Source organism: Mastigoproctus giganteus, chromosome 13 (assembly GCF_048544385.1).
Source record: "Mastigoproctus giganteus isolate SK-2022 chromosome 13, ASM4854438v1, whole genome shotgun sequence".
In the NCBI taxonomy this organism is placed as follows: domain Eukaryota; kingdom Metazoa; phylum Arthropoda; class Arachnida; order Uropygi; family Thelyphonidae; genus Mastigoproctus; species Mastigoproctus giganteus.
Genome location: NC_143587.1, coordinates 137699126 through 137719849, shown reverse-complemented (window position 1 = coordinate 137719849; position 20724 = coordinate 137699126). Strand labels below are relative to the sequence as shown.

Sequence of the window (20724 nt, the reverse complement as noted above, 5' to 3'; positions counted from 1 at the left end):
GGTACATATGCATTCGAGGCTTCTGTGATTAATGTTTTAAAGGTATACCATAATTCAATTGTATTCGCTCTCTGTGATATATCTATCCAGTTAATAGGGCCATGTAGGACCTTAAGCAGTTGTAATTTCCTTTCCTGAAATTATAACCTATCCTTTTGTCTTTAATTACTGCTACCTCTTTCTTCATCGTCCACCGTAGAACTCATTGATCACTTCCTGCTACTGGTTCCTATACCAGTAGCAGGAATGAGCACCGCCCGCCCTATTATGGCATCTTGTTCATGGATGTACTAGCTGATGTACAAATTTTGTCCCCCATGTTGAGTTCCTTCTCATTTGCTCCAATCAGTTAGAGGCAAATTAAAATCACCCATAATAAGGCATTCACACTTACTTGCCCATTCCAATTGCTGGTAGAGGCTCTCATCATAATCTTCACAATCACCTGGCCTGTAGATTACTCGCACCCTCATTATACCTTTGCTTCCAACTATCTCACACCATACAGATTCTATACTATCATGCAAAATGTCTGAATCTGGAAAAGTTTCGTCGCACTCAGGCTGCTTTTGATAAGAAGCATGACCCCATTGCCCCTTCTATCTGCCCTATCTTTCCTAAATACATTGTACATACCGTGCTGAAACTCATCATCCCCTATTTCTAGGTGGCACCATGTTTCTGTAAGCCTTATTATGTCAACGTTAACAGTTCAAATTCACTCATTTTATTGACACTTCTTACATTACTGTATAAACAATTAAGACTTAATATTCTTGTATAGTTAACTACCCTGACACAGCCATTGAAGTTATTTAAGCTTGCTTCCCTGTCATTGGTTACCCACTCATTTGAAACATTTCTGCCTTCAAAACATTGTTATTTGATCTGTTGTGATAACAAACAAGAACTCTTGAGTTATGTGCAAGTGTTAATTTGACCAATATTATCAGATAAACATGTATTTATATTACCCTTGTCCCCCCAAACTAGCAGTTTCCCTGAACCTTTAAGGTATCCTCAATAATACTGGCAAAAACCCTTGCACTACCTTTGTTTAAATGTATCCCGTCTCTACAAAATGGATTCCTTCTACCTACGAGCGTGTGCCAAGCTGATAAAAACTTCTCCCTGAAAGCCTTGCAGTCCTTCAAGTCTTGAGTTAATCCACAGGGCTTTCAGCATATAATCCCTCCTATCGTGCCTAGGCAGAACTGCAGACACACATTAAACAGAACATATATAATGATTTTGTAAGCAATAAACTTGTGTTAAATATTAATTACTAGATTAAAAATGCCAAAAAAAAAAAAAGACTGCATCAATAAGTTTTATTATTGAAAAATTACAGAAATCAAAGGTTTCCCCCTTAAAAGTACTACTTCTTGGCTACAGTACACGTCTACATTCTTGGAAGTTTTGATAATGCCTTTTAGGTGCTTTATCATACCGCATTATGTGCTCCAATCTAAAATGGACCACTTTCATTAAAGTTTTAGCTACAGAAGCAAAAAACTCAAAACAGGCAAAACTAAAAGGAGAGTACTGGGAAAACTAAAATGAGAGTAGAGTGTGCTATACGCCTAATAACTGTGATGAGTATAACAAACAACTATATAGACAAATGGAGTGGACCAGTAAATCACATTATCTTATGATGGGGGGAGGGGGGGGGACTTTAACTTTCCAGATATATGGAATTAGCAGCATGTTAGAGAGACAAGAAAATGCAAAATATTCGATCTGATTTAAGCAGATCGAATCCTAGATATTCTTAATGCAGTGCATGCATTTAGAATATCCAGCAAAAGTAACTACTAAGTGGCAATGATCAATATATATCGATGTAGTAGTAATAGTAGTAGTAAAGGCAAATGATGCAAAAAAAGCAAGCTTATATAGCATCGGCCAAAAAAAAACTAAACAATTCACCCTTCCATACCCATAACAACTTGTCTGGTTCTTCCTTGAATTTATTCAACCCATCCACTTCAACAACAACAGATGGAAGCCTGTTCCAACAATCAACCATCTACTGGCTGAAGGCAAAATTCCATATCCTGCAACCATCCTTCCTCAACTTGAAATTGTGGCCCCCTCATGTGTGTAGTCTCTGCATGTGTAAGAATGCCATTAACATTCAGCTTACTCAAATCATTCAGGGCTTTAAACATCTCAATCAGATCTCCCTGAATGGGCCTAGTCTCTACGATTTGCAAAACTGAAGCATTTCTAGGTAAGAGCACCCTTTTGTTCTCTTCACCAGTCTGGTTGCCCTTGTCTGCAGATCTACATCCTTCCTAAAGAGAAGCCACCAGACCTATATACAGTACTCACAATGCAGCCTAACCATGGCCTTATAAAAAGGGATAATTACCTCCTTATCCCTGCTAGCAAAGTTTCTGTATATCACTGACAAAACCCCATGACCTGTCCAGGCAACATGTCTGCACTGATCAGAGAATTTCATGACTGACTGCACAATTATCCATTTATGGTGTTTTTCATTCTCCACTACCCTGTGTGTGTGTGTGTGTAGTACCATGCAGTTGTTAAGTTACTATGGGATTACTGCTATCCATATGTAGTAGCTTGCATTTTCCAATGTTAAACTTCAACTGCTATTTCTCAGCCCATGCACTCAATTTTCTTAGATCTGCTGCAGTAGCTGCCCTGATGACTGTAGTAGTAGTATCGGCATGTGATGCAAAAAAGCATGTTTATGTAGCATCAACCAAAAAAAAAAAAAAACGTTTCACACATCCATTCCCTCTAAACATCTGTCCAGTTCATCCTAGAATTTATTTAAGCTATCAACTTCCACAACGACAGAAGGAAGTTTGTTCCAGCAATCAACTACCCACTGGCTAAAGGCAAATTTCCGCACATCTATTCTATAACTGTCCTTTCCTCAATTTTAATTTATGCCCCCTCCGGTTCGTAATCTGAACAAGAGGAAGAATCCCATCAGCATTGAGGCTGCTCAACCCATTCAAAGCCTTATACACTTCAATCAGATCACCTCTCAGGTGACTAGTCTCCAGCCGCTGCGATTTGCAGAACTGAAGGCCTTCTTGGTAAGAGGACCCCTTCGTTACCTTCACCAATCTTGTTGCCCTTCTCTGTACTCACTCAAGCAACTCTATATCCTTCCTAAAATAAGGCCTTCAGACCTGTACGCAGTACTCAAGGAGTGGCCTGACCATATACAAAGGGATAATCACCTTTACATACTAGCAAAATTCCTGTATATCACTGACAATACCTTATGGCCTGCTCTGGCACCCTGTGTGGACTACTCAGAAAATTTCATATGACTGCACAATTATTCCCAGGTCTTTTTCATTTTCTACCACTCTAAGTGTAGTACCACACAGTTGGAACGTTTCACTGGGGTTACTTCTACCTATATGCAGTACTTTGCATTTGTCAGCCCATCTGCCAAACTTTACTAGATGATGTTGCAGTAGGACACTGCCATTACTATCATTAACAACCCTGCCAACCTTTGTATCATCTACAAACTTCGACATTCAGCCTGATATACCTTCATCAATATCATTGATAAATACAATCAGACCTCTCTTTTGACCAACTTCCATATAGCAAAATTTTCTATGTAGTGAACTTTATTGATTTCCCCTTGGCCATTACATTGAAAATAGTTTTCCTATAACAAAGAAATTTTTCGTATAACCAACTGATTTCGAGAGACCTGGGTATGCATTGTTTTGCACCTCTGGCCTTTATGGAATAAAGCTGATGCTGCAGAAAGCACAAATTAAGAGCTAAAAGGATAAATGCTAAAAGGATTAATGCTAAAAGGATTAATGCTAAAAGCATTAATCCCTTTAGCTTTTAATAGCTAAAGGCTTAAATTCCACGAATTAAGAGCTAAAACATTTTACAATTTAATGGTGCCTGTAAAACCCTGTAAGAGGAAAGTGCTCAACCACGGTGTGGGATAGAAAAAGATGGAAGTTTGGGAGAGGCCTTTGCCCAGCAGTGGGTCGGCAATGGCTAAAAAGAAGTGAAACCTATACAACTTATACACTACTATATATAAGTCCCGTTAGTCAGCTGTCCATAGCAACTGGCCAAGATTAAGGCATAATCCCGACGCAGGCATTGGCACTGGTCAACCTATTTTCTACCGTAAGCTTCCTATTAGAGAATTAGGAGAGGGTGATTTTCCTTTATCTTGGAAATTCATCTGTTGTTTCAAAGAAATGAGCATCCACATTTTCACTAAATTTCACCTGTCTCTGTTTACATAGTAGTTACTAGTGGTCCCTAATTTCAGCTTTGTTTTAACTGCTGTGCAAGTAACTTTACAGTGTCTAAGAGGAAATCCTTGGGTGCGGTGTGAAAAAGGTGGAAGTGCTTAATAGTGTAGATCATGGCATTAAAAAAAAAGAAATTGCTTTAAAATTTAGTCCCTGCCAGTAGTGTGTCAACCATTCTGAAAATCCCTGTTTCAGAAATGGGACCCACTTGGAAGCATGCGAAATTATGCTTTTGGGAAGATGTAGATGAAGCAGTTTTTTGGTGGATGAAATTGACTGGAGACCAAAACATGCCAATGTCGGGACTATTAATAAAAGAAAAGGCTATGGAGTACGCAGAATGGAACAAAGGGGTTCTCTTATGAAGAAAGGCTTAAGTTTTGCAAATTACAATGTCTGGAGACTAGGCACCAGCGAGGTGATCTGATAGAGGTGTATAAAGCCTTGAATGGTTTGAGCATGCTCAATGCTGATGGGATTCTTCCTCTTGCTCAGAATAATCACCTGAGAGGGCATAAATTCAAATTGAGGAAAGACAGATGTAGGATAGACGTGCGGAAATTTGCCTTTAGCCAGCAGGTAGTTGGTTGGTGGAACAGACTTCCATCCCTTGTCGTGGAAGTTGATAGCCTAAATAAGTTTAAGGCTCAGCTGGACAGGTATTTCGAACGAACAGAGGGGTGAAGTGGAAGTGGTTATTTTTTATTTATTTATTTATTTATTTTTTTTTTTTGGCTGATGCTGCATAAACTTACTTTCTTGCATCAAATGCCTCTACTAATGCTAATGCATCTTTTCTGGAGCACAAAACATTCCAAGCCAGTTATGGTTGGCTGGACAAATTAAAAGAGTGTCATGGCTTACTCGAAAAAGTTATTTCTGATGAAAGTGGAGTTACAATAGAAAACTATACCCATTGGAAAGAAACAGTTTTGAAAAAAATTATGAAGGACTACAAGTCCAAAGATGTATTCAATGTTTATGAAAAGTATTTTTTATGTTTGCTGAACTAGACACTGACTTTTAAAGGTGATAAATGTTTAGATGGTAAAAATAGTAAGGAAAGAATTACACTCTTGGTTGCAAATATGGCTGGTAATGAAAAACTGAAGCTTTTGGTAACAGGCAAAAGTAAATAATCCTGATGTTTCAAAGGAATGAAGTCTTTAGAGTTGGACTACAACTACAACAAAACACCTTGAATGACAAGGTGTTTTGTTGTAGTTGTAAAATTTCTGAGCAGTGGATTTTAAATTTCGATAGAAAGATGACAAAAAAAACAGAAAAACTGCGTTGATGTGGACAACTGCCCTGCCCACCTTCACTCAGTAATTTCGAAACTTACAAGTGTGAAGCATGTTTTTTTCCTTCTGAATAATTCATCTTAACTGTAGCCAATAGACCAAGGCATTATCAAGAATTTGAAATGCACTACTGAAGACACATACTGAAAAAAGTTATACAGGTAACCCTCGTATAACATGGTAGTTTGGTTCCTACAAAATCTCGTGTAACGCGAAACCGTGTTACATGGGACTAAGTACTAGTACAAAAAAGGAAGTTACATTGCAATAGCTAAAATAAATACACCTTTTTTTTTTATAACTATTGGAAACTTAATTTTTATAGTAGTAATAACTTAATATTTTAACTCTATTTTTATAATAGTAGTAACTTAAATAGTAATAACTGAACAAATGTCTTATCCTTACAAACTATGATACTTATATGTCAGATAATGTATGCTCATTTAATTTTCTTCCTCTTCATTGCTGCTAAGCACAATCTCTTCTGTAGCATCTAGATTTCATGTACCTTCTGCTCTATTTTAAAAGTCATGAACTGCACGCTTCGAAGTCACAATTTTTTATGGTCTCAAACAAGCACAAGTTCAATAGCACAGAACCTAACCCAGGGATCTCCCAAAAAAATACAGTGAGCACCTGCTTAGATATAAAGCACAAATTTAACTTTATTACCTTACCAATTAACAAAGTTAAATGATACGTGAAAATCAGAAGAATTTTTTCCAGTTAGCAAAATAAAAATAAATTTACACTTATGTACATAGCTTAATTAATACATACTGTAATATGTACATACTAACTAATTGATATTTCTGTTCACTGACTTTTTTTTTTGTTGTAAAATTTAAAACTTTAAAATAGTATAAGTAATAAGCAATTAATCACAAAGAATACAGCACCCACAAGTTGCAAACAAGATACACACAAGTGAGATACAGAGTAATGAGTTTCTGAAAATTTATTTATGCTTTTAATATGATTGAATATTTCATGGAAGGAGAAACACATTTCACCATAATAACGTGAAAACTCAGAGAATTACAGCTATCGGTACTATAGCAAATGCAAGAAGATAAAGTTCACTACCCGTTTATAATTGATTACACTAATAGAAAAGACCAATAAACTGGAAACTGCAAATTGTTTTTATTGTTTTATGGTAGTGACCTCCAGAAATGTGCTTTGGAAAAATATCACGAAGGCAATAACAACCACCGAGTCAAAAGGAATGGAAACGTTGAAAATTAGATCTAACATAATAGCATGGTTTTCCCAGCACAGAAGCTCAAAAATACCGTGTTATGTGAGATTTCATGCAATTCTCAAACCATGTATATAAGTACCGTGTTTTGCGAGGATTGCCGCAATTCTCAAACCGTGTTGTAGAAGTACTGTGTTACACAGGGGGTTGCCTGCACTGTGAACAGAAACCAACCAACCTCTAGATTCTGTTATAGATTTGTGGATGTGCATATCAGAGTTGGTGAAAGTGTGGAGTCAAGATGTGATGGAAACAACGATTAAGAATTGTTTCACAAAAGCAGGTTTTGCTAAAATGCTAATTAACAGAGATGAGAGGGATGAACTACTAGGAGACATTGAGCAATCTTGGAAAGAGTTCTAAGCGAGGTTTGATCAGTGGAAAAATTGTTCTTGACAAATTTTTAGGAGTTGATAACGGTGTCATAGTAGCTGAATATCCAAGTGACTCCAACATTTTGGAGCATATTTAAAGAACTAGTCACAATATCGACGATAAGTTGGATGAAAATAAGGGCAATATTAAACCTTCCAAACAAATGTTGGCAGCATTTGAAACTTTGCATAGAGGCCTTCAGTGGGAAGAAAATGTAACAGAAAATATATCTGAGTGTTTAGAGTTTAAACAAATGCAAACATTTTTATGAACGGTGTACAGTAGAATCCATTGTACAACAAAAAATAACCAAATATTTTACGACATAATTCTTAAAAGTGTACTTATAAATTGTGGGCATCATGTAAGTAGTCATTTCTTAACATTTATTAATAGATTATTTTAAAATGTTAGCAACTTTATTCATTCCCACTTCTTTCCCATCTTTTACTATATTTCTGAATTTACAGTATTTTTCATTGCTGAAAAGGTCATATTTCTTTATAACGAAATTTCTGTATATCGAATTTTTCAAGGGAACGATTGATTTCATTATACAGAGGTCCAACTATATACAAAACAACAGTGGGCCCAACACCAAACCCTGGGGAACTCCCCTAATAACATTAGTCCATGAAGAGCAGAGTCAATTAATTACCACTCTGTCTCCTCCCACTCAACCACCCTTTTATCCATTGTAGCAACTTACCCTTAATACCATACTGCTCCAATTTGTACAGTAGTCTTCCAAGTGCAACAGTGTCAAAAGATTTCCTGAAATCCAAGTATATGATATCAAAATTACTTTTTGCATCCAGTTCCTTTGTAACCACATCATAGTAACCAATCAAATTTGTCAGACAAGACTTTCCTTCATAAATCCATGCTGTATCTGAATTATTACTGCACTTGTCTAGATCAGGCCTGGCCAACTCACATTCAGCCCACCACATTATTTTTTGTGGCCCGCCAGATGATTTTTATACTACTGACTACATCAGCGGTAAATCATTCACTAACTGCACTAGGCACGACAAATAACGAGAAATATAATACTAGTCCAGCTGTACTTTTTGATTCCCCACCACCCATTCCCTTCTTCAAATTGGAAACTCTGCAGATGGAAGTAATTGATTTACAGTGCAACAATGAATTAAAACACATTCACGCCATGACATCGAAAATAACTTAAACAATATGTATGTGACAGCGGAAAAGTATCCCAAATTAAGATTTTTTGCACAAAAAATTGTGAGCCCCTTTGGATCCACATACGTTTTTGAAACTATATTTTCAAAAATGAAATTTATTAAAAGTAAATCTCTAGCTTCAATAACAAATCAATTAAGATATGCAACTACCAATATTGATATTGAAGTAGATTTTAAAAAAAAATTTGAGTGATCACAAAGAAAAGCAAATATCTCATTGATGTAGATATATAATAAAAATGAATGAATAAAATAAATTTTTATGGCATTTGATTTTTTATTTTTAAAAGATGTTTATTTTATGTGCAGCCTGTGGAAAATTTGTAGTTCGGCAGCAGAACGATTTGGGTTGGCAAGGCCTGGTCTAGATGATCCTGCAATGCATCTTTAACCAGTGACTCCATTATTTTCCCCAGAACAGAAGTTAAACTAACTGGTTTGTAATTATTCGTGGTACCCTTAGATACCTCTTTGTGAATTGGGAATACATTTGCACATCACCAATCTGTTGGGATTTCCCCTGCGTCCAAGGATGCTCTCATAATTATGGCTAAGGGTTTACTTACTTAATTTGCCACCTCCTTCAATATAACTGGATAGATCCTATCCATTCCGGGTGCCTTTCTTATGTTTAATTTCAACAATTTCTCTTCCACTTTGCTCTCAGTTATTACAAAATTATTAAGTTGTTACAGTTTGTTACAAACTGTTACAGTTTGATAATCTAGCATTCTCCTCCCTTAATAACTCCTCATGCGTGAATGTAGATGCAAAATACTCATTCAGATTGTCAGCTGTCTGAGCAGGATCATCAACAGTCATTAATCACCATGACAAATTTAGCATCATCTGCAAACTTAGCCATTAAGCCTGATATACCTTCATCAATATCATTGAAAACAACAGTGGACCAGCACTGAACTCTGAGGAACTCCACTAATAACATTAGTCCATGAAGAACAGTGCTTACTGATAACTAATCTGTCTTCTTCCACTTAACCATCTCCTTATCCTTAGCAGTAACTTGCCCTTATGCCACATTGCTCCAGTTTGTACAGCAGTATCAAAGGCTTTCCTGTAAAATTATATTTTGCATCCAGTTCCTTGGTCACTGCATCACAGTAACCTATAAGATTGGTTAGATTGGTTAGACAAGACTGCCGCTTAACAAATCCATGCCGTGATTACAGTATAACTGCACGCCTGTTCAGATGGTCCTGCATTATTTCTTTAGCCAGCGATTCCATTATTTTCCTTGGAACAGATATTAAGCTAACCGGTATGTAATTATTCATGTTGCCTTTTGATTCCCCTTTATGAATTGGGGATACATTCACACATCTCCAGTCCATAGGGACCTCTCCTGAATCCAAGTATGCTCTCATAATTATGGCTAAGGGTTTGTTCATTTGCTCCCTTAATATAATTGAATAGATTCCATCCACCCCGGGATTTGGAGCCTTTTTATGTCCATCTTCAAGAATTTCTCTTCCACTTTCCTTTCACTTATCAAAGCCATTTAGCTCCTCGTTAGAGTTTGATAAACTTCTGCATCTTCTCCCTTAAAGAATTCCTCATGTGTGAATATAGATGCAAAATACCTATTCAGTTTGTCAGCAACCTGGGCAGGACCATCAACATTTAACCCATTGACATCAAGAGGTCCAGTGTGATCCAATCCCTTCCTTCTACTGTTAATTAGCATTAGTGTTAGTAGGGCATATGATGCAATAAAACAAGATTATATAGCATAAGCCAAAAAAAAACCCACCCTTCCCGTTTCACCCACCCATTCACTCCAAATGTTTGTCTAGCATAGAAGCCTTTGCTGCTTTTCTTTACATTCTTTGCCAGAGAATTCTCATAATCTGCTTTGTGACTTGATGACAGACTAATTAATATATACTACAAGCTTCTGTATCACCTGATAATTTTTATGCATCCCATGCACTTTTTTTCTTCTCTATTACAAGTCTCAGTTCATCTGACACCCATTTAGCACTGAGTTTTAAACAGTATCTCTTAGTTGGTACAAAAAGCCTTCTAACTTCTAAATTACTTCCCTCAATGCTTCCCATTTACAATTTGCTTTAGTAGCATCATCAGTTGGTCCCATTGCACAGAACTTAAAAATTGTCTTACACTAATGAAATCACCTTTAGGAAAGCTACAGCCCTTCCCTTTCCCCTTGACTGTTGTTACATCTTTCAGTAAATCCCACATCAATACACAGTGATCACTGCCTGTGATCACCTTTTGTCTGCAGATTTTTAAAACACAAGGAGTCAATGCTGATAATCAGATAAATTCTCCTTTTGCTCTCTAATGTGCTGGTGTAGGAAAAAATCATCCAATAAATCCACAAAAACTTTGCTACTGCATAAGTGACCAACTTCCACTCAATATGTGGAGAGTTAAATCTCCCATTATAAGATAATCTGATTTACTGGCCCATTTCATCTGTTTGTAAAGTTATTTGTTATACTCATCACAGTCATTAGGCCTATAACATACCGCTACTTGCATTTTTGTTTTCCCAGTGAATATGTCACACCAAACTTACTCAACAATGCACTGGCCACTTGTATCATCTGGGTACACTGCTTTAGATTCTATGTGCTTCTTAGCTAAGAGCATCACTCCTCCCTCACTCCTGTCCTGTCTGTCATTTCTGTACAATATGTACTCCCTATATTCAAATTCTGTATCCATTATGTCTCCAATATACAAACAAAAGGGGACATACATTTAAATTGAAAAATGGCTGAAGGCGGGAACGGGGAAATTGCCTTCAGCAGTCGAATAACTAACTGTTGGAAATAAATTTGCACTTAGCACTAGAGACGTAGGAAGTATGAATAAATTTAAAAAATGACTTGCAAAATTATCAGAAGGGGTAGGAAAATGAAATCAGTATGGTTCCCCCTAAAAGCCTGTTTTCTGAGATGGACTTGTCAATACTAATTTCTACTTTTCATGGTTCTATTAAAAAAAAAAAAAAAAAAAAAGGAACAAAGTTTCGGTTACCTGAAGGACAGTTGCGCATTATGTCCATGCGCCAAAAAATCCGAGCAGAACTAACTAACTATCGTACAATGAAATCTCCAAACAAAAAGCAATATTACATCAAACGAAATGATAATATATAAATCACAAAAAAAAACCCACCAGTTCAAACACGTGATTTCTAGCGTTCATTTTCACTGCTATCAACCTTTAACTTTTCTTTACTTTTCTTTTCAGGACCTACTGTTCGAGCCTATGTCGTCCCTAATTATCTACATATTTCCTTCACAACAAAACATATTTTAATCCAATAAGTCTGGTATTCCAATTACATAAAAGATCTTCACCAAAATACATAAACAGTAAACATCAACAAACAATATTCTTCGATACTCCATTGCATAGTGAAACTAGCGACACTGTCGTCACATTTTGATATTAACAGAAGTAATATGAAAATTTACAAAAAAAATAAAATAAAATAAAGCACAAGAACTATAGAATTTCTTTTACGTTAGAATTAACATTAGTAGAGGCATGTGATGCAAGAAAGCAAGCTTACACAGCATCAGCCAAAAAAAAAAAACAACTTCCCATTCTACCCATCCATTCACTCGTAAAGTTTGTCACGTTCTGCCTTGAATTTATTAAAGCTCTCAACTTCCTCAATGACAGGTGGAAGCTTGTTCCAGCAATTATTATTATTATTATTATTATTATTATTATTATTATTATTATTATTATTATTATTATTATTATCCATATGGTGCAAGGAAGCCTGAGGCTTATGCTGCTACACAAAAAAATTTTGAGTACCCTGAGAGAGAGAGAGAGAGAGAGAGAGAGAGAGAGAGAGAGAGAGAGAGAGAGAGAGAGAGAGAGAGAGAGAATCACCAAAAGAGAGAAGAATGATGATATCCAGAAGCTCAGGACCTTGGGTGTGCCAAGCCCATACTCACCAAATATGAGCCCCTGGTTCTTTGCTGCATTCGCAAAAAAAAAGGCTACATAACTCTCCCCCCCCCTCCTTCCCAGAAAACAAAACTTCTTTCTTTACCAATCAACCACTCGCTGGCTAAAGCCAAATTTCTGTACATCTATTCTACAACTATCCTTCCTCAATTTGAATTTAGAGCCCCTCAGGTGTGAAATCTGAGCAAGAGGAAGAACGCCATCAGCATTGAGCTTGCTCAAACCATTCAAGGCCTAGTATACATCAATCATATCACCTCGCACGTGCCTAGTCTCCAGACACTGCAATTTGCAAAACTTAACCTTTCTTGGTAAGAGAAACCCTTTGTTCCACTCACTAATCTCGTTGCCCTTCTCTGCATTCGTTCCAACAGCTCTAAATCCTTCCGAAAATGGGGCCACCAGATTTGTATGCAGTACTCAAGGTGTCGCCTGACCACTTATACCACGTCTTATACCACGGGATAATCACTTCGTAATTCCTGCATATCATTAACAAGACCCCATGACCTACTTTTGCAGCCTATCGGTATTGCCCAGATAATTTTATATTTGACTGAACGATTACCCCCAGGTCTTTTTCATTCTCCACTTCCCTGAGTATAGTACTGCACAGTTGGTATATTATTCTGGGGTTACTGCTACCTATGTCCAATACTTTGCATTTGTCGATAATAAACTTCAGTTACCACCTTTCAGCTCATCTGCTCAACTTTTCTAGATGCTGTTTCAGTAGTGTACTGTCATTACTGTCATTATCAACCCTGCCAATCTTCGTATCATCTGCAAACTTAGACATTAAGCCTGATATAACTTCATCAATATCACTGATAAATGTACAAAACAACACTGGGCCCAACACCGAAGACTCCACTAATAACATTAGTCCACGAAGAGCAGTGTCCATTGATAACCACTCTCTGTCTTCTCCCACTCAACCACCGTTTCATCCATTACAGCAACTTTCCCTTAATCCCATACTGCTCCAATTTGTACAGTAGTCATGAATGTGCAACAGTATCAAAAGCTTTCCTAAAATCCAAGTATATGGCATCAAAATTATTTTTTTGCATCCAGTTCCTTTATGACTACATCATAGTGTCCAATCAAATTGGTCACACAATTAATAAAATGCTCTTTGTTTGTTTTTTTTTTTTCTGTCTATTCAACGCCTGTGTAAAGCCTAAAAGAAATGTTTATATACTATTTCTCTTGAAAAAAGGAAATTTTCATTACGATCGATTTGCTAGGTACTATTTGACAGGACTTCCTGAAGAGGCGTAAACTGAACTGATATCCGTGAATTTTAAGAGGACCACATACACTCAGACCACAAGCGTTTATTTGAAAGCATGTTATCTATATGCCTTGAATATATTATTAGTATTAGTAATGGCAAATGATGAAGCAAGCTTATAAACTTCAGCTGAATTTCTGGGATCATTACTCTTCGCACATTCCTCTCCCTTATCTCTGGTCTTCAGCACACCTGCTAGCAAACCATAACCGGATAATACTTATTGACATATTCTGGCCAAAGCAAATGCTGTCCTCGCTGCAAGGGATCGACGGTGACCTTCAAGAAGTGGTTACCAATAAAAAAAAAAAAAAAAGACAAAATGGAATCCTGACGAAGCTGAAAATTTAGAACTCTGCGTTTGCCTTCCAATAGTCTGGATGTATATTATGTAATATGCATTTCTTATGTGTCTATCTCCTATATCTTTATGGATGTGAATCAATATGTATTGGAAACCCCTGCCACGACCATGCCGTGACGGGACTAATTGTATGTAGGTCATACTGAAATTAAAAATTCTATTCTATATGCATTGATAATATGTTCTGTGGACATTTTTGTTTTTTATGTAAATGATATATTGCATAACAAAAACACTGTTAGAGAATGAATACCATTCTAGCAAAATTGCAGTCCTCGGATGAAAATCCTGTACTAAATAAATTCAAGATAAAATTGGAACCCTTCTTAGAGGAAAATGCCCCTATTCTGAGCGGCCTTCTGATTTCCCCCTTAATCTTGAACCAATGTCCTAATCTTCATACACCAACAATTAGAATCCCGCCTGGCACTCAGTCTGCAGTATCAATCTCCAGGAGACAGCTTATTGCTGCCACTAATTCTACATTAGCTTCTGCTACAGCAGGTGTGGACGGAAGCTCCCAATTCATTATCAAATGTCTTAGCCCATATATTTTGGATCCCCGTCTAACTATTTTTAATGCTGTTTTGTCAAGCCATTTCCTTCCCCAGCAGTGGAACATCTACCTTGTGAAGCCTATTCCCAAAATTCAATCTCCTACACTTCTTAAGCATTACTGGTCAATCTCCAATGCCTCAAGTCGTCTAAAGCTCTTGAGAAAATCCTTCTCCCCGTTCTAACTAAACAATTTCTTCCACATCAGCCTCCCCAAGTCCATTACTCCCTTCCGCATAGATCCGCTGTGGCTAACCTCGTAGCCACCACCATCTCTATCCTCTTTGCGTTTGAATCCCAAACAGAGCTTGCAATCACCTATGTAGACCTTGAAGCAGCTTTCGACTCTATAAACGTTCCTGCAATGCTGAAGCTACTTTCAGACCACTATCAAGGGAGACACTCTACAGTTCCTCATGTCACTCCTTCAAAACAGAATAATCCAGCTTACTGTCCATGGGTACATATACGAGCGAAGTATCTCTTCAGGCGTGACACAGGGTGGTCTTATCTGGGCTCTTGTTTACAGCACTTATCTCTCCACTTGTTGAGTCCAGGTATGATACTTTTTGTTATGCGGATGATATAAAGCTCCTCACACCGATTTCTCCATACGATAATCTTCTCGTGATAACAGGATCAATAAATAATACACTCACGGAAATTGAAAACTACCTCAACCAGTTCGGATTAAAAATAAACTCAGAAAAATCTGAACTTATGATATTCTCTTTAAAGAAAACGCCTTCTTATATTCAGCCAATTCTGTGTAATTCTCCTTATTCCCATCGTCAATAAGTATACTGATCTGGGGGTTGTGTTTGATCCTAAGCTCTGCTTCAGTTACCACATAGACAAGCTCCTCACCCTGGTAGCTCGACTCCGATGGATTGCCAAACAGCATTTACATTATATTAATGAAGTCACAACTACTAGAAAAAATATAAACACCATAGTATATTCTCCGCTTTTATATGCTGCAGAGGTATGGGCATCAGCTGCCAGTAGCACGATCAGGCCACTTTTTTCTGCTGAATTTTGGCTCTTAAAATGGGCCATAAACAAACATTAACTTCCTCCACGGTTAAGGACAACTGAAATGACCAGTTTGATTCAAATTCACAGGCTCCCCACGCTGATTATTTTTATTTTTAACATAGAATATACATATAATATACAAATAGGCATGCGCCCAGTTAAAGTCTATAACAGAGCAGAAAAAAAGATAACAGAACAAAGATTGTACAAAACATAAAAATAAATAGTAGAATAATACACTTTGTACATAGTGACATAGTGTTTTTTGACAAGCGGCACCGGTGCTTTCGCACAACTCCGCATTTGAATCTCTTGTGAACTAAGACAGTACTGTCAAGGCCAGATAGCATATGTTAGTGTATGTTCATGTTTGCTTAGTGCGGGCTATGTTGTTCATCTGGCCGCTTAGCCTAGGGTCTGTGGAACACCACAGACTGCTAGTTACCGTCAATGGCACTGGGAGCCAAACCAGGCAAGTGGGAAGAGAACTCTGGCTGGCCGACCCTGGGGTTAGCCTGAGCTTCTCAGAGAGGGCCAAAAAAAAAAAAAAAAATTCTTTTTTGAAATAGGAAAAGGGGTGAGAGATTGAGGAGAAGAAAGAGAGCGAGGTAGAGTGGGCTCCCCCCCCAAAGGGGGGGAGCCCACCCTACCTCAGGAAGAAGAGAAAAGATTGTGAGGTCAAGTGACCCACAAATTCAGGTTGCCTAAGCATGACCCTGCATTTGAAAGGTCAAATGCCAGTCCCACTCCCAGAGGAGTATTTATGTGAGTTCCAACACAAGTAGGAAAATCAGATATTGTCCTACACCTCCAAGAGAAGAGGTGCCAGCAAGTGAGTGGGTCCCACATCATTGGGCAAGGGCCCAGTGTCAGCAATTTAATCTTCTTCAGCCAAGTGTAACTTGTAGGCAATGAGCAGAGTCCCACACTGGGTAGAGGCCTTGTATAATCTTCTCTTAGGGGATGAGAGGAGGCACATGGATTCATGAAGCACAAGGATTGCTTGGAGTTCTTGTGTCTATTGTCGAAAAGTCCTTTTTGGGTTGGTGGGTTTGTAAGATAGCTTCCTTTTTTTTACTTTCCTTTGTTAACGCCGAGAGATTCCTGTTAGGTCAGGATAAAGATCAATATCCTGTTGGTGTTTTCTTTGATTCCATTCAGGATATGTTCTGTGAATTGAGTTTTGGGTTCATTATAAGATGGGGGTACGCTGAACAGTTTGCTGTAGGTGAATTTGACGCATTTCAAATACAGTCTGGACAAAAGTAGTGAAGGCTTTGTAGTTGGTTTCGTCAATTATGTAGAGATGTTCCTGCCCACCGGGTATATTTCCAGTTCTCGTAATTAGGAGACTTCTGGGTAAATCATAAAGAGGGCAATTATACATGAGGTGAATCCAGTCTTCATTGTCGCCGCATGTGCAGAGAGGAGAATCTGTGAGACCCAGGGCATGCAGCTTGGCCAGAAACGATCCATGACCAGTGAGGAAGAACGAGACGTGAAGGCCTGGTGAGTACCACGGAGGAGGTTTTGGTGCAGTTATCATAACTTGTGGAAGAAATCTTTTAGTTGTTTCACCTTTGGTTGTTTGCTCCCAAGATCTTTGCCAATGCCGGAAGAGCTTAGAGTAAATCTGTTTCATTTCGTTTTTTGGATCATTAGCTAGATCGAGTGTTATATCCAGAATGTTGGTGGGAATTCCTCTCTTTATGCGGTATGCAAGGCCACGACGAATAACCTCCAGGTCCAGAGGAAGAGTATCTGCTAAGACCTGTAGGGCAGGATTACTGACTGTGCGGCAAGCTCTAGTCACAGTGAGTAGGATATTGCGTTGAATTGTATGTAGCTTTGCTTTATTACGGGCAATGATGGCACGAGGGAACCATATGGCTGCACCATAGCACACAGCTGGTAAGAAGATGGTTTTGTAAAGTAGCATGAGAGTCCTCCTCTTCAAACCCTAGTCTGCTCTGCTAATTCTTACGATCGTGGCAGTATAACGACGTATTTTGTTGGAGAGGTAATTAAGATGAGGTAAGAATGTTAATCGGGAGTCGAAGGTTACTCCTAGATATCTTAGTTCTGTTTTGAGTTGCAAATGTCTGCCCAGAGATTTTAATTTGGGGCGGTCTTCTTATGTCCAAGGATCCTTTGAGGAGAATAGTCTTCGTTTTTTCCCCAGAGATGACTAACTTGTGGTTGTTTGCCCAATTTTGGAGGATCGTTAAGGCAGGGGAGGCAATTTGCTCAAGCTGAGTTCTAGAATCAGCTTTGATAAGGAGGATGAGGTCATCTGCATAGGCCATGCAGTCCACAGGACCTAGATCCATAAGAAGGAATTCATCTAGTATCAAGTTCCAGAAGTAGGGCCCAAGAACTGGGCCCTGTGGACACCCTCTAACAACTGGTCGGGAGGTTTTCTGAAAATTTGTTTGAACAGTTACTGAGCGGTTGAAGAGGTAGTTCTGGAGACAGCGGTAGAGGTTGAGTGGAATATTGAGTTGACGTAATCTCCTGACAATGCTGGGCCACCAGATGGAATCAAAGGCACCAGCAAAGTCAATGGAGATAGCCAATAGATATTTTTCTGTGGTTGAGTTTGCTGTGTTGAGGAGATTGTTCATAGCGTCTTCAGTGGAGCATCGTGGCTTAAAGCCATACTGCTTTGGAGAGTCTAAGTTGGCTGTCTGGTAGTAGGTGGATAATCTGGATTGAAGCAGCCGTTCCATTACCTTTCCCAAGACCGGGAGAAGAGCAATGGGGCGGTAAGATTTGGGTAGAGTAGGATCTTTATCTGGACCTTTTAGGATGAGTCGAAGCACTGCCTGTTTCCAAGAATCAGGGAAAATTCCTTTCGCACTTTGTACAATGAAAGTTCATTCAAACGGGAAAAGTCCATTTCACGGAAATAAAAAAGGTATTCATGATGTCAAGTCCAGCGCGACGAAAAATCGCAGAGAGCAGGACGCTGCAGGAGACATCACACACACACACACACACACACACACACACACACACACACACACACACACACACACACACACACACACACACACACACACACACACACACACACACACACACACACACACACACACACGAATTAAATGGGACAGCTTTAGCCCAGAACTCATCCGTCAACCAGTCAACCTACTCCAAATAGTTCTGTGAAACTGTTTCTTGTTCAAAACCATATCCAAGTCAGACTTGTTCATGAGAGCCAATGTTCTTTTGAAGAAGGAGTTCCTGGATATCTCTAATCTAGAGTTACCGATATGGAATGTAGTCTTCCGTCTAGTAGCCATCGCCGGAGAGAGAAAGTTCAATATGACATAGAAGATCCGGCAGATAGGTTGAACCAGCGAAGATATGGTACAACAGTTTTAAATTAAGAACAGTTCGCCGAGTTTCCAGAAATTGAAGCTTCAAATAAGATTCTGTGGTAAACTATGGGGTTACATCTGGAAAGATAGTGGATAAATTTCATCTTGAGCGATTCTATTTGCTGTATCAAGTATTCATAGTGTGGGTTCCATATAGTAGAAACAAACTCCAGTATAGAGAGTACAGTTCTTCAAAAAGGCCTCTGAGGTTGGGAAAGTTCATATTCACAATATTACATTAATACACCAACCGTTGAATTAAAATAATTTAATACTGTATATATACAAACAATATAGAGGATACTGTAACATAATCTGTTTACAATAACTGATAGTGAATAAAGCCTAAAAACAAAATAAAATAGAAGTGCCATTGAACATAACGCCAATCTGGTCCTGTCTGATCTCTCCTCCTGGGAAGCATTGAACAAACTCCATATTAACCCAACAAAACCAAAACGATGCTCTTTAAGCACAAGCTAGACCTCAGGTTAAAATCTCTGGAATCCGGCTACCCATAGGTACTGAAGCTACCATTCTTGGAGTGGTAATTGACCACAAACTGAGCTTCCTGCCACACCTCACCCATCTCAGACTTTTGGTCTAAGATGGGTGAGATTCTCCAGGAACGACTGGGCATTTCCAAGAGGACGCTTCATCTGTACTATAAAGCAGTCTTCCTGCCAATCGTCACATATGCAGCCAGTGCCTGGTTTAACCGAGTTGGCTTGGTCAAGATGAGAGACAGATTGAGTTCCATCCAACGTACAATGCTACTGGCTAACCTTAGAGTTTGCAGAACAATTTCTACAGCAGCCATCCAGGTCATAGCTGGAACTCTTCCTCTGGATTTGTATGCCGCTTACGGAGGACTAGTATTTAGAATTAAAAACAACATCCCCACTAAGTTCCTTGACATTGAACTTGATCTTGACACCGACCCAAAAGCTGAGAAAGCCAGATGCTACAACGAGTTAGTGAACATCTGGCAGACCTGCTGGGATACATCCCAGGTTGGAGTGGTTACTTGAAGATTCCTTCCTGATGTCACCTTTACATCCTCTAATTCGGTCCAATCCTGGCTTTCCCCTCACCATGGAGACTTCCTTCCTAGTTACTGGACATGGCTCTCTTAATGAAAAACTGCACCAACTATGCCTCTGCACGACTGACCTGTGCTACTGAAGAGCCAAGGAAAACTGGAGGCACCTCCTTTATGACTGTATTCTGTACGAAGATTTGAGACAAGGTTTAGTGAACACCACTGGTCTAATTGGTTTTCCGATATTGGGAAATATCGGAAAACCAATTAGACCAGTTACTCCAAACCCCTGAACGTTTATTTGCTCTTCACAACTTTGCTACGGAAGTCTTTGCTCGAAGGAGGAGATCATATATAGTGGTCAACACCCCTGGCATTGGGCCTGAAGTGGATTAGACAATGGTTTTTTTCTTCTCCTCCTTGCATTCTGTTTGGAGTCAGCCACTCCACACTTATTTTTATTTATTATATACATATATATTTTTTAATTATTATTTTTTTTCTCAAAATTTATTTTATTTTATTTATTTATGTTTTATTTTATTTTAATTTTTTAAATTATTTTATTTAATTATTATTTTTATTTATTTTATTTATTTTTTTATAATTAATTAATTTATTTATTAT

The 20724-nt window shown here is 38.3% G+C and overlaps 1 protein-coding gene across 2 annotated transcripts in view; it reads right to left on the bottom strand.

The window, feature by feature from the left end:
* Atg101 (autophagy-related protein 101) overlaps positions 1 to 11836 on the bottom strand; it is an 80588-nt gene extending 68752 nt beyond the window's left edge. For both annotated transcript variants that reach the window (XM_090387446.1, XM_090387447.1), the window contains exon 1: positions 11609 to 11836. In XM_090387446.1, the coding sequence (XP_090243572.1) occupies positions 11609 to 11638 (30 nt within the window). In that variant the 5' untranslated portion in view covers positions 11639 to 11836. The remainder of the gene's footprint in view (positions 1 to 11608) is intronic.
* Between the last annotated feature and the right edge of the window lie 8888 nt (positions 11837 to 20724).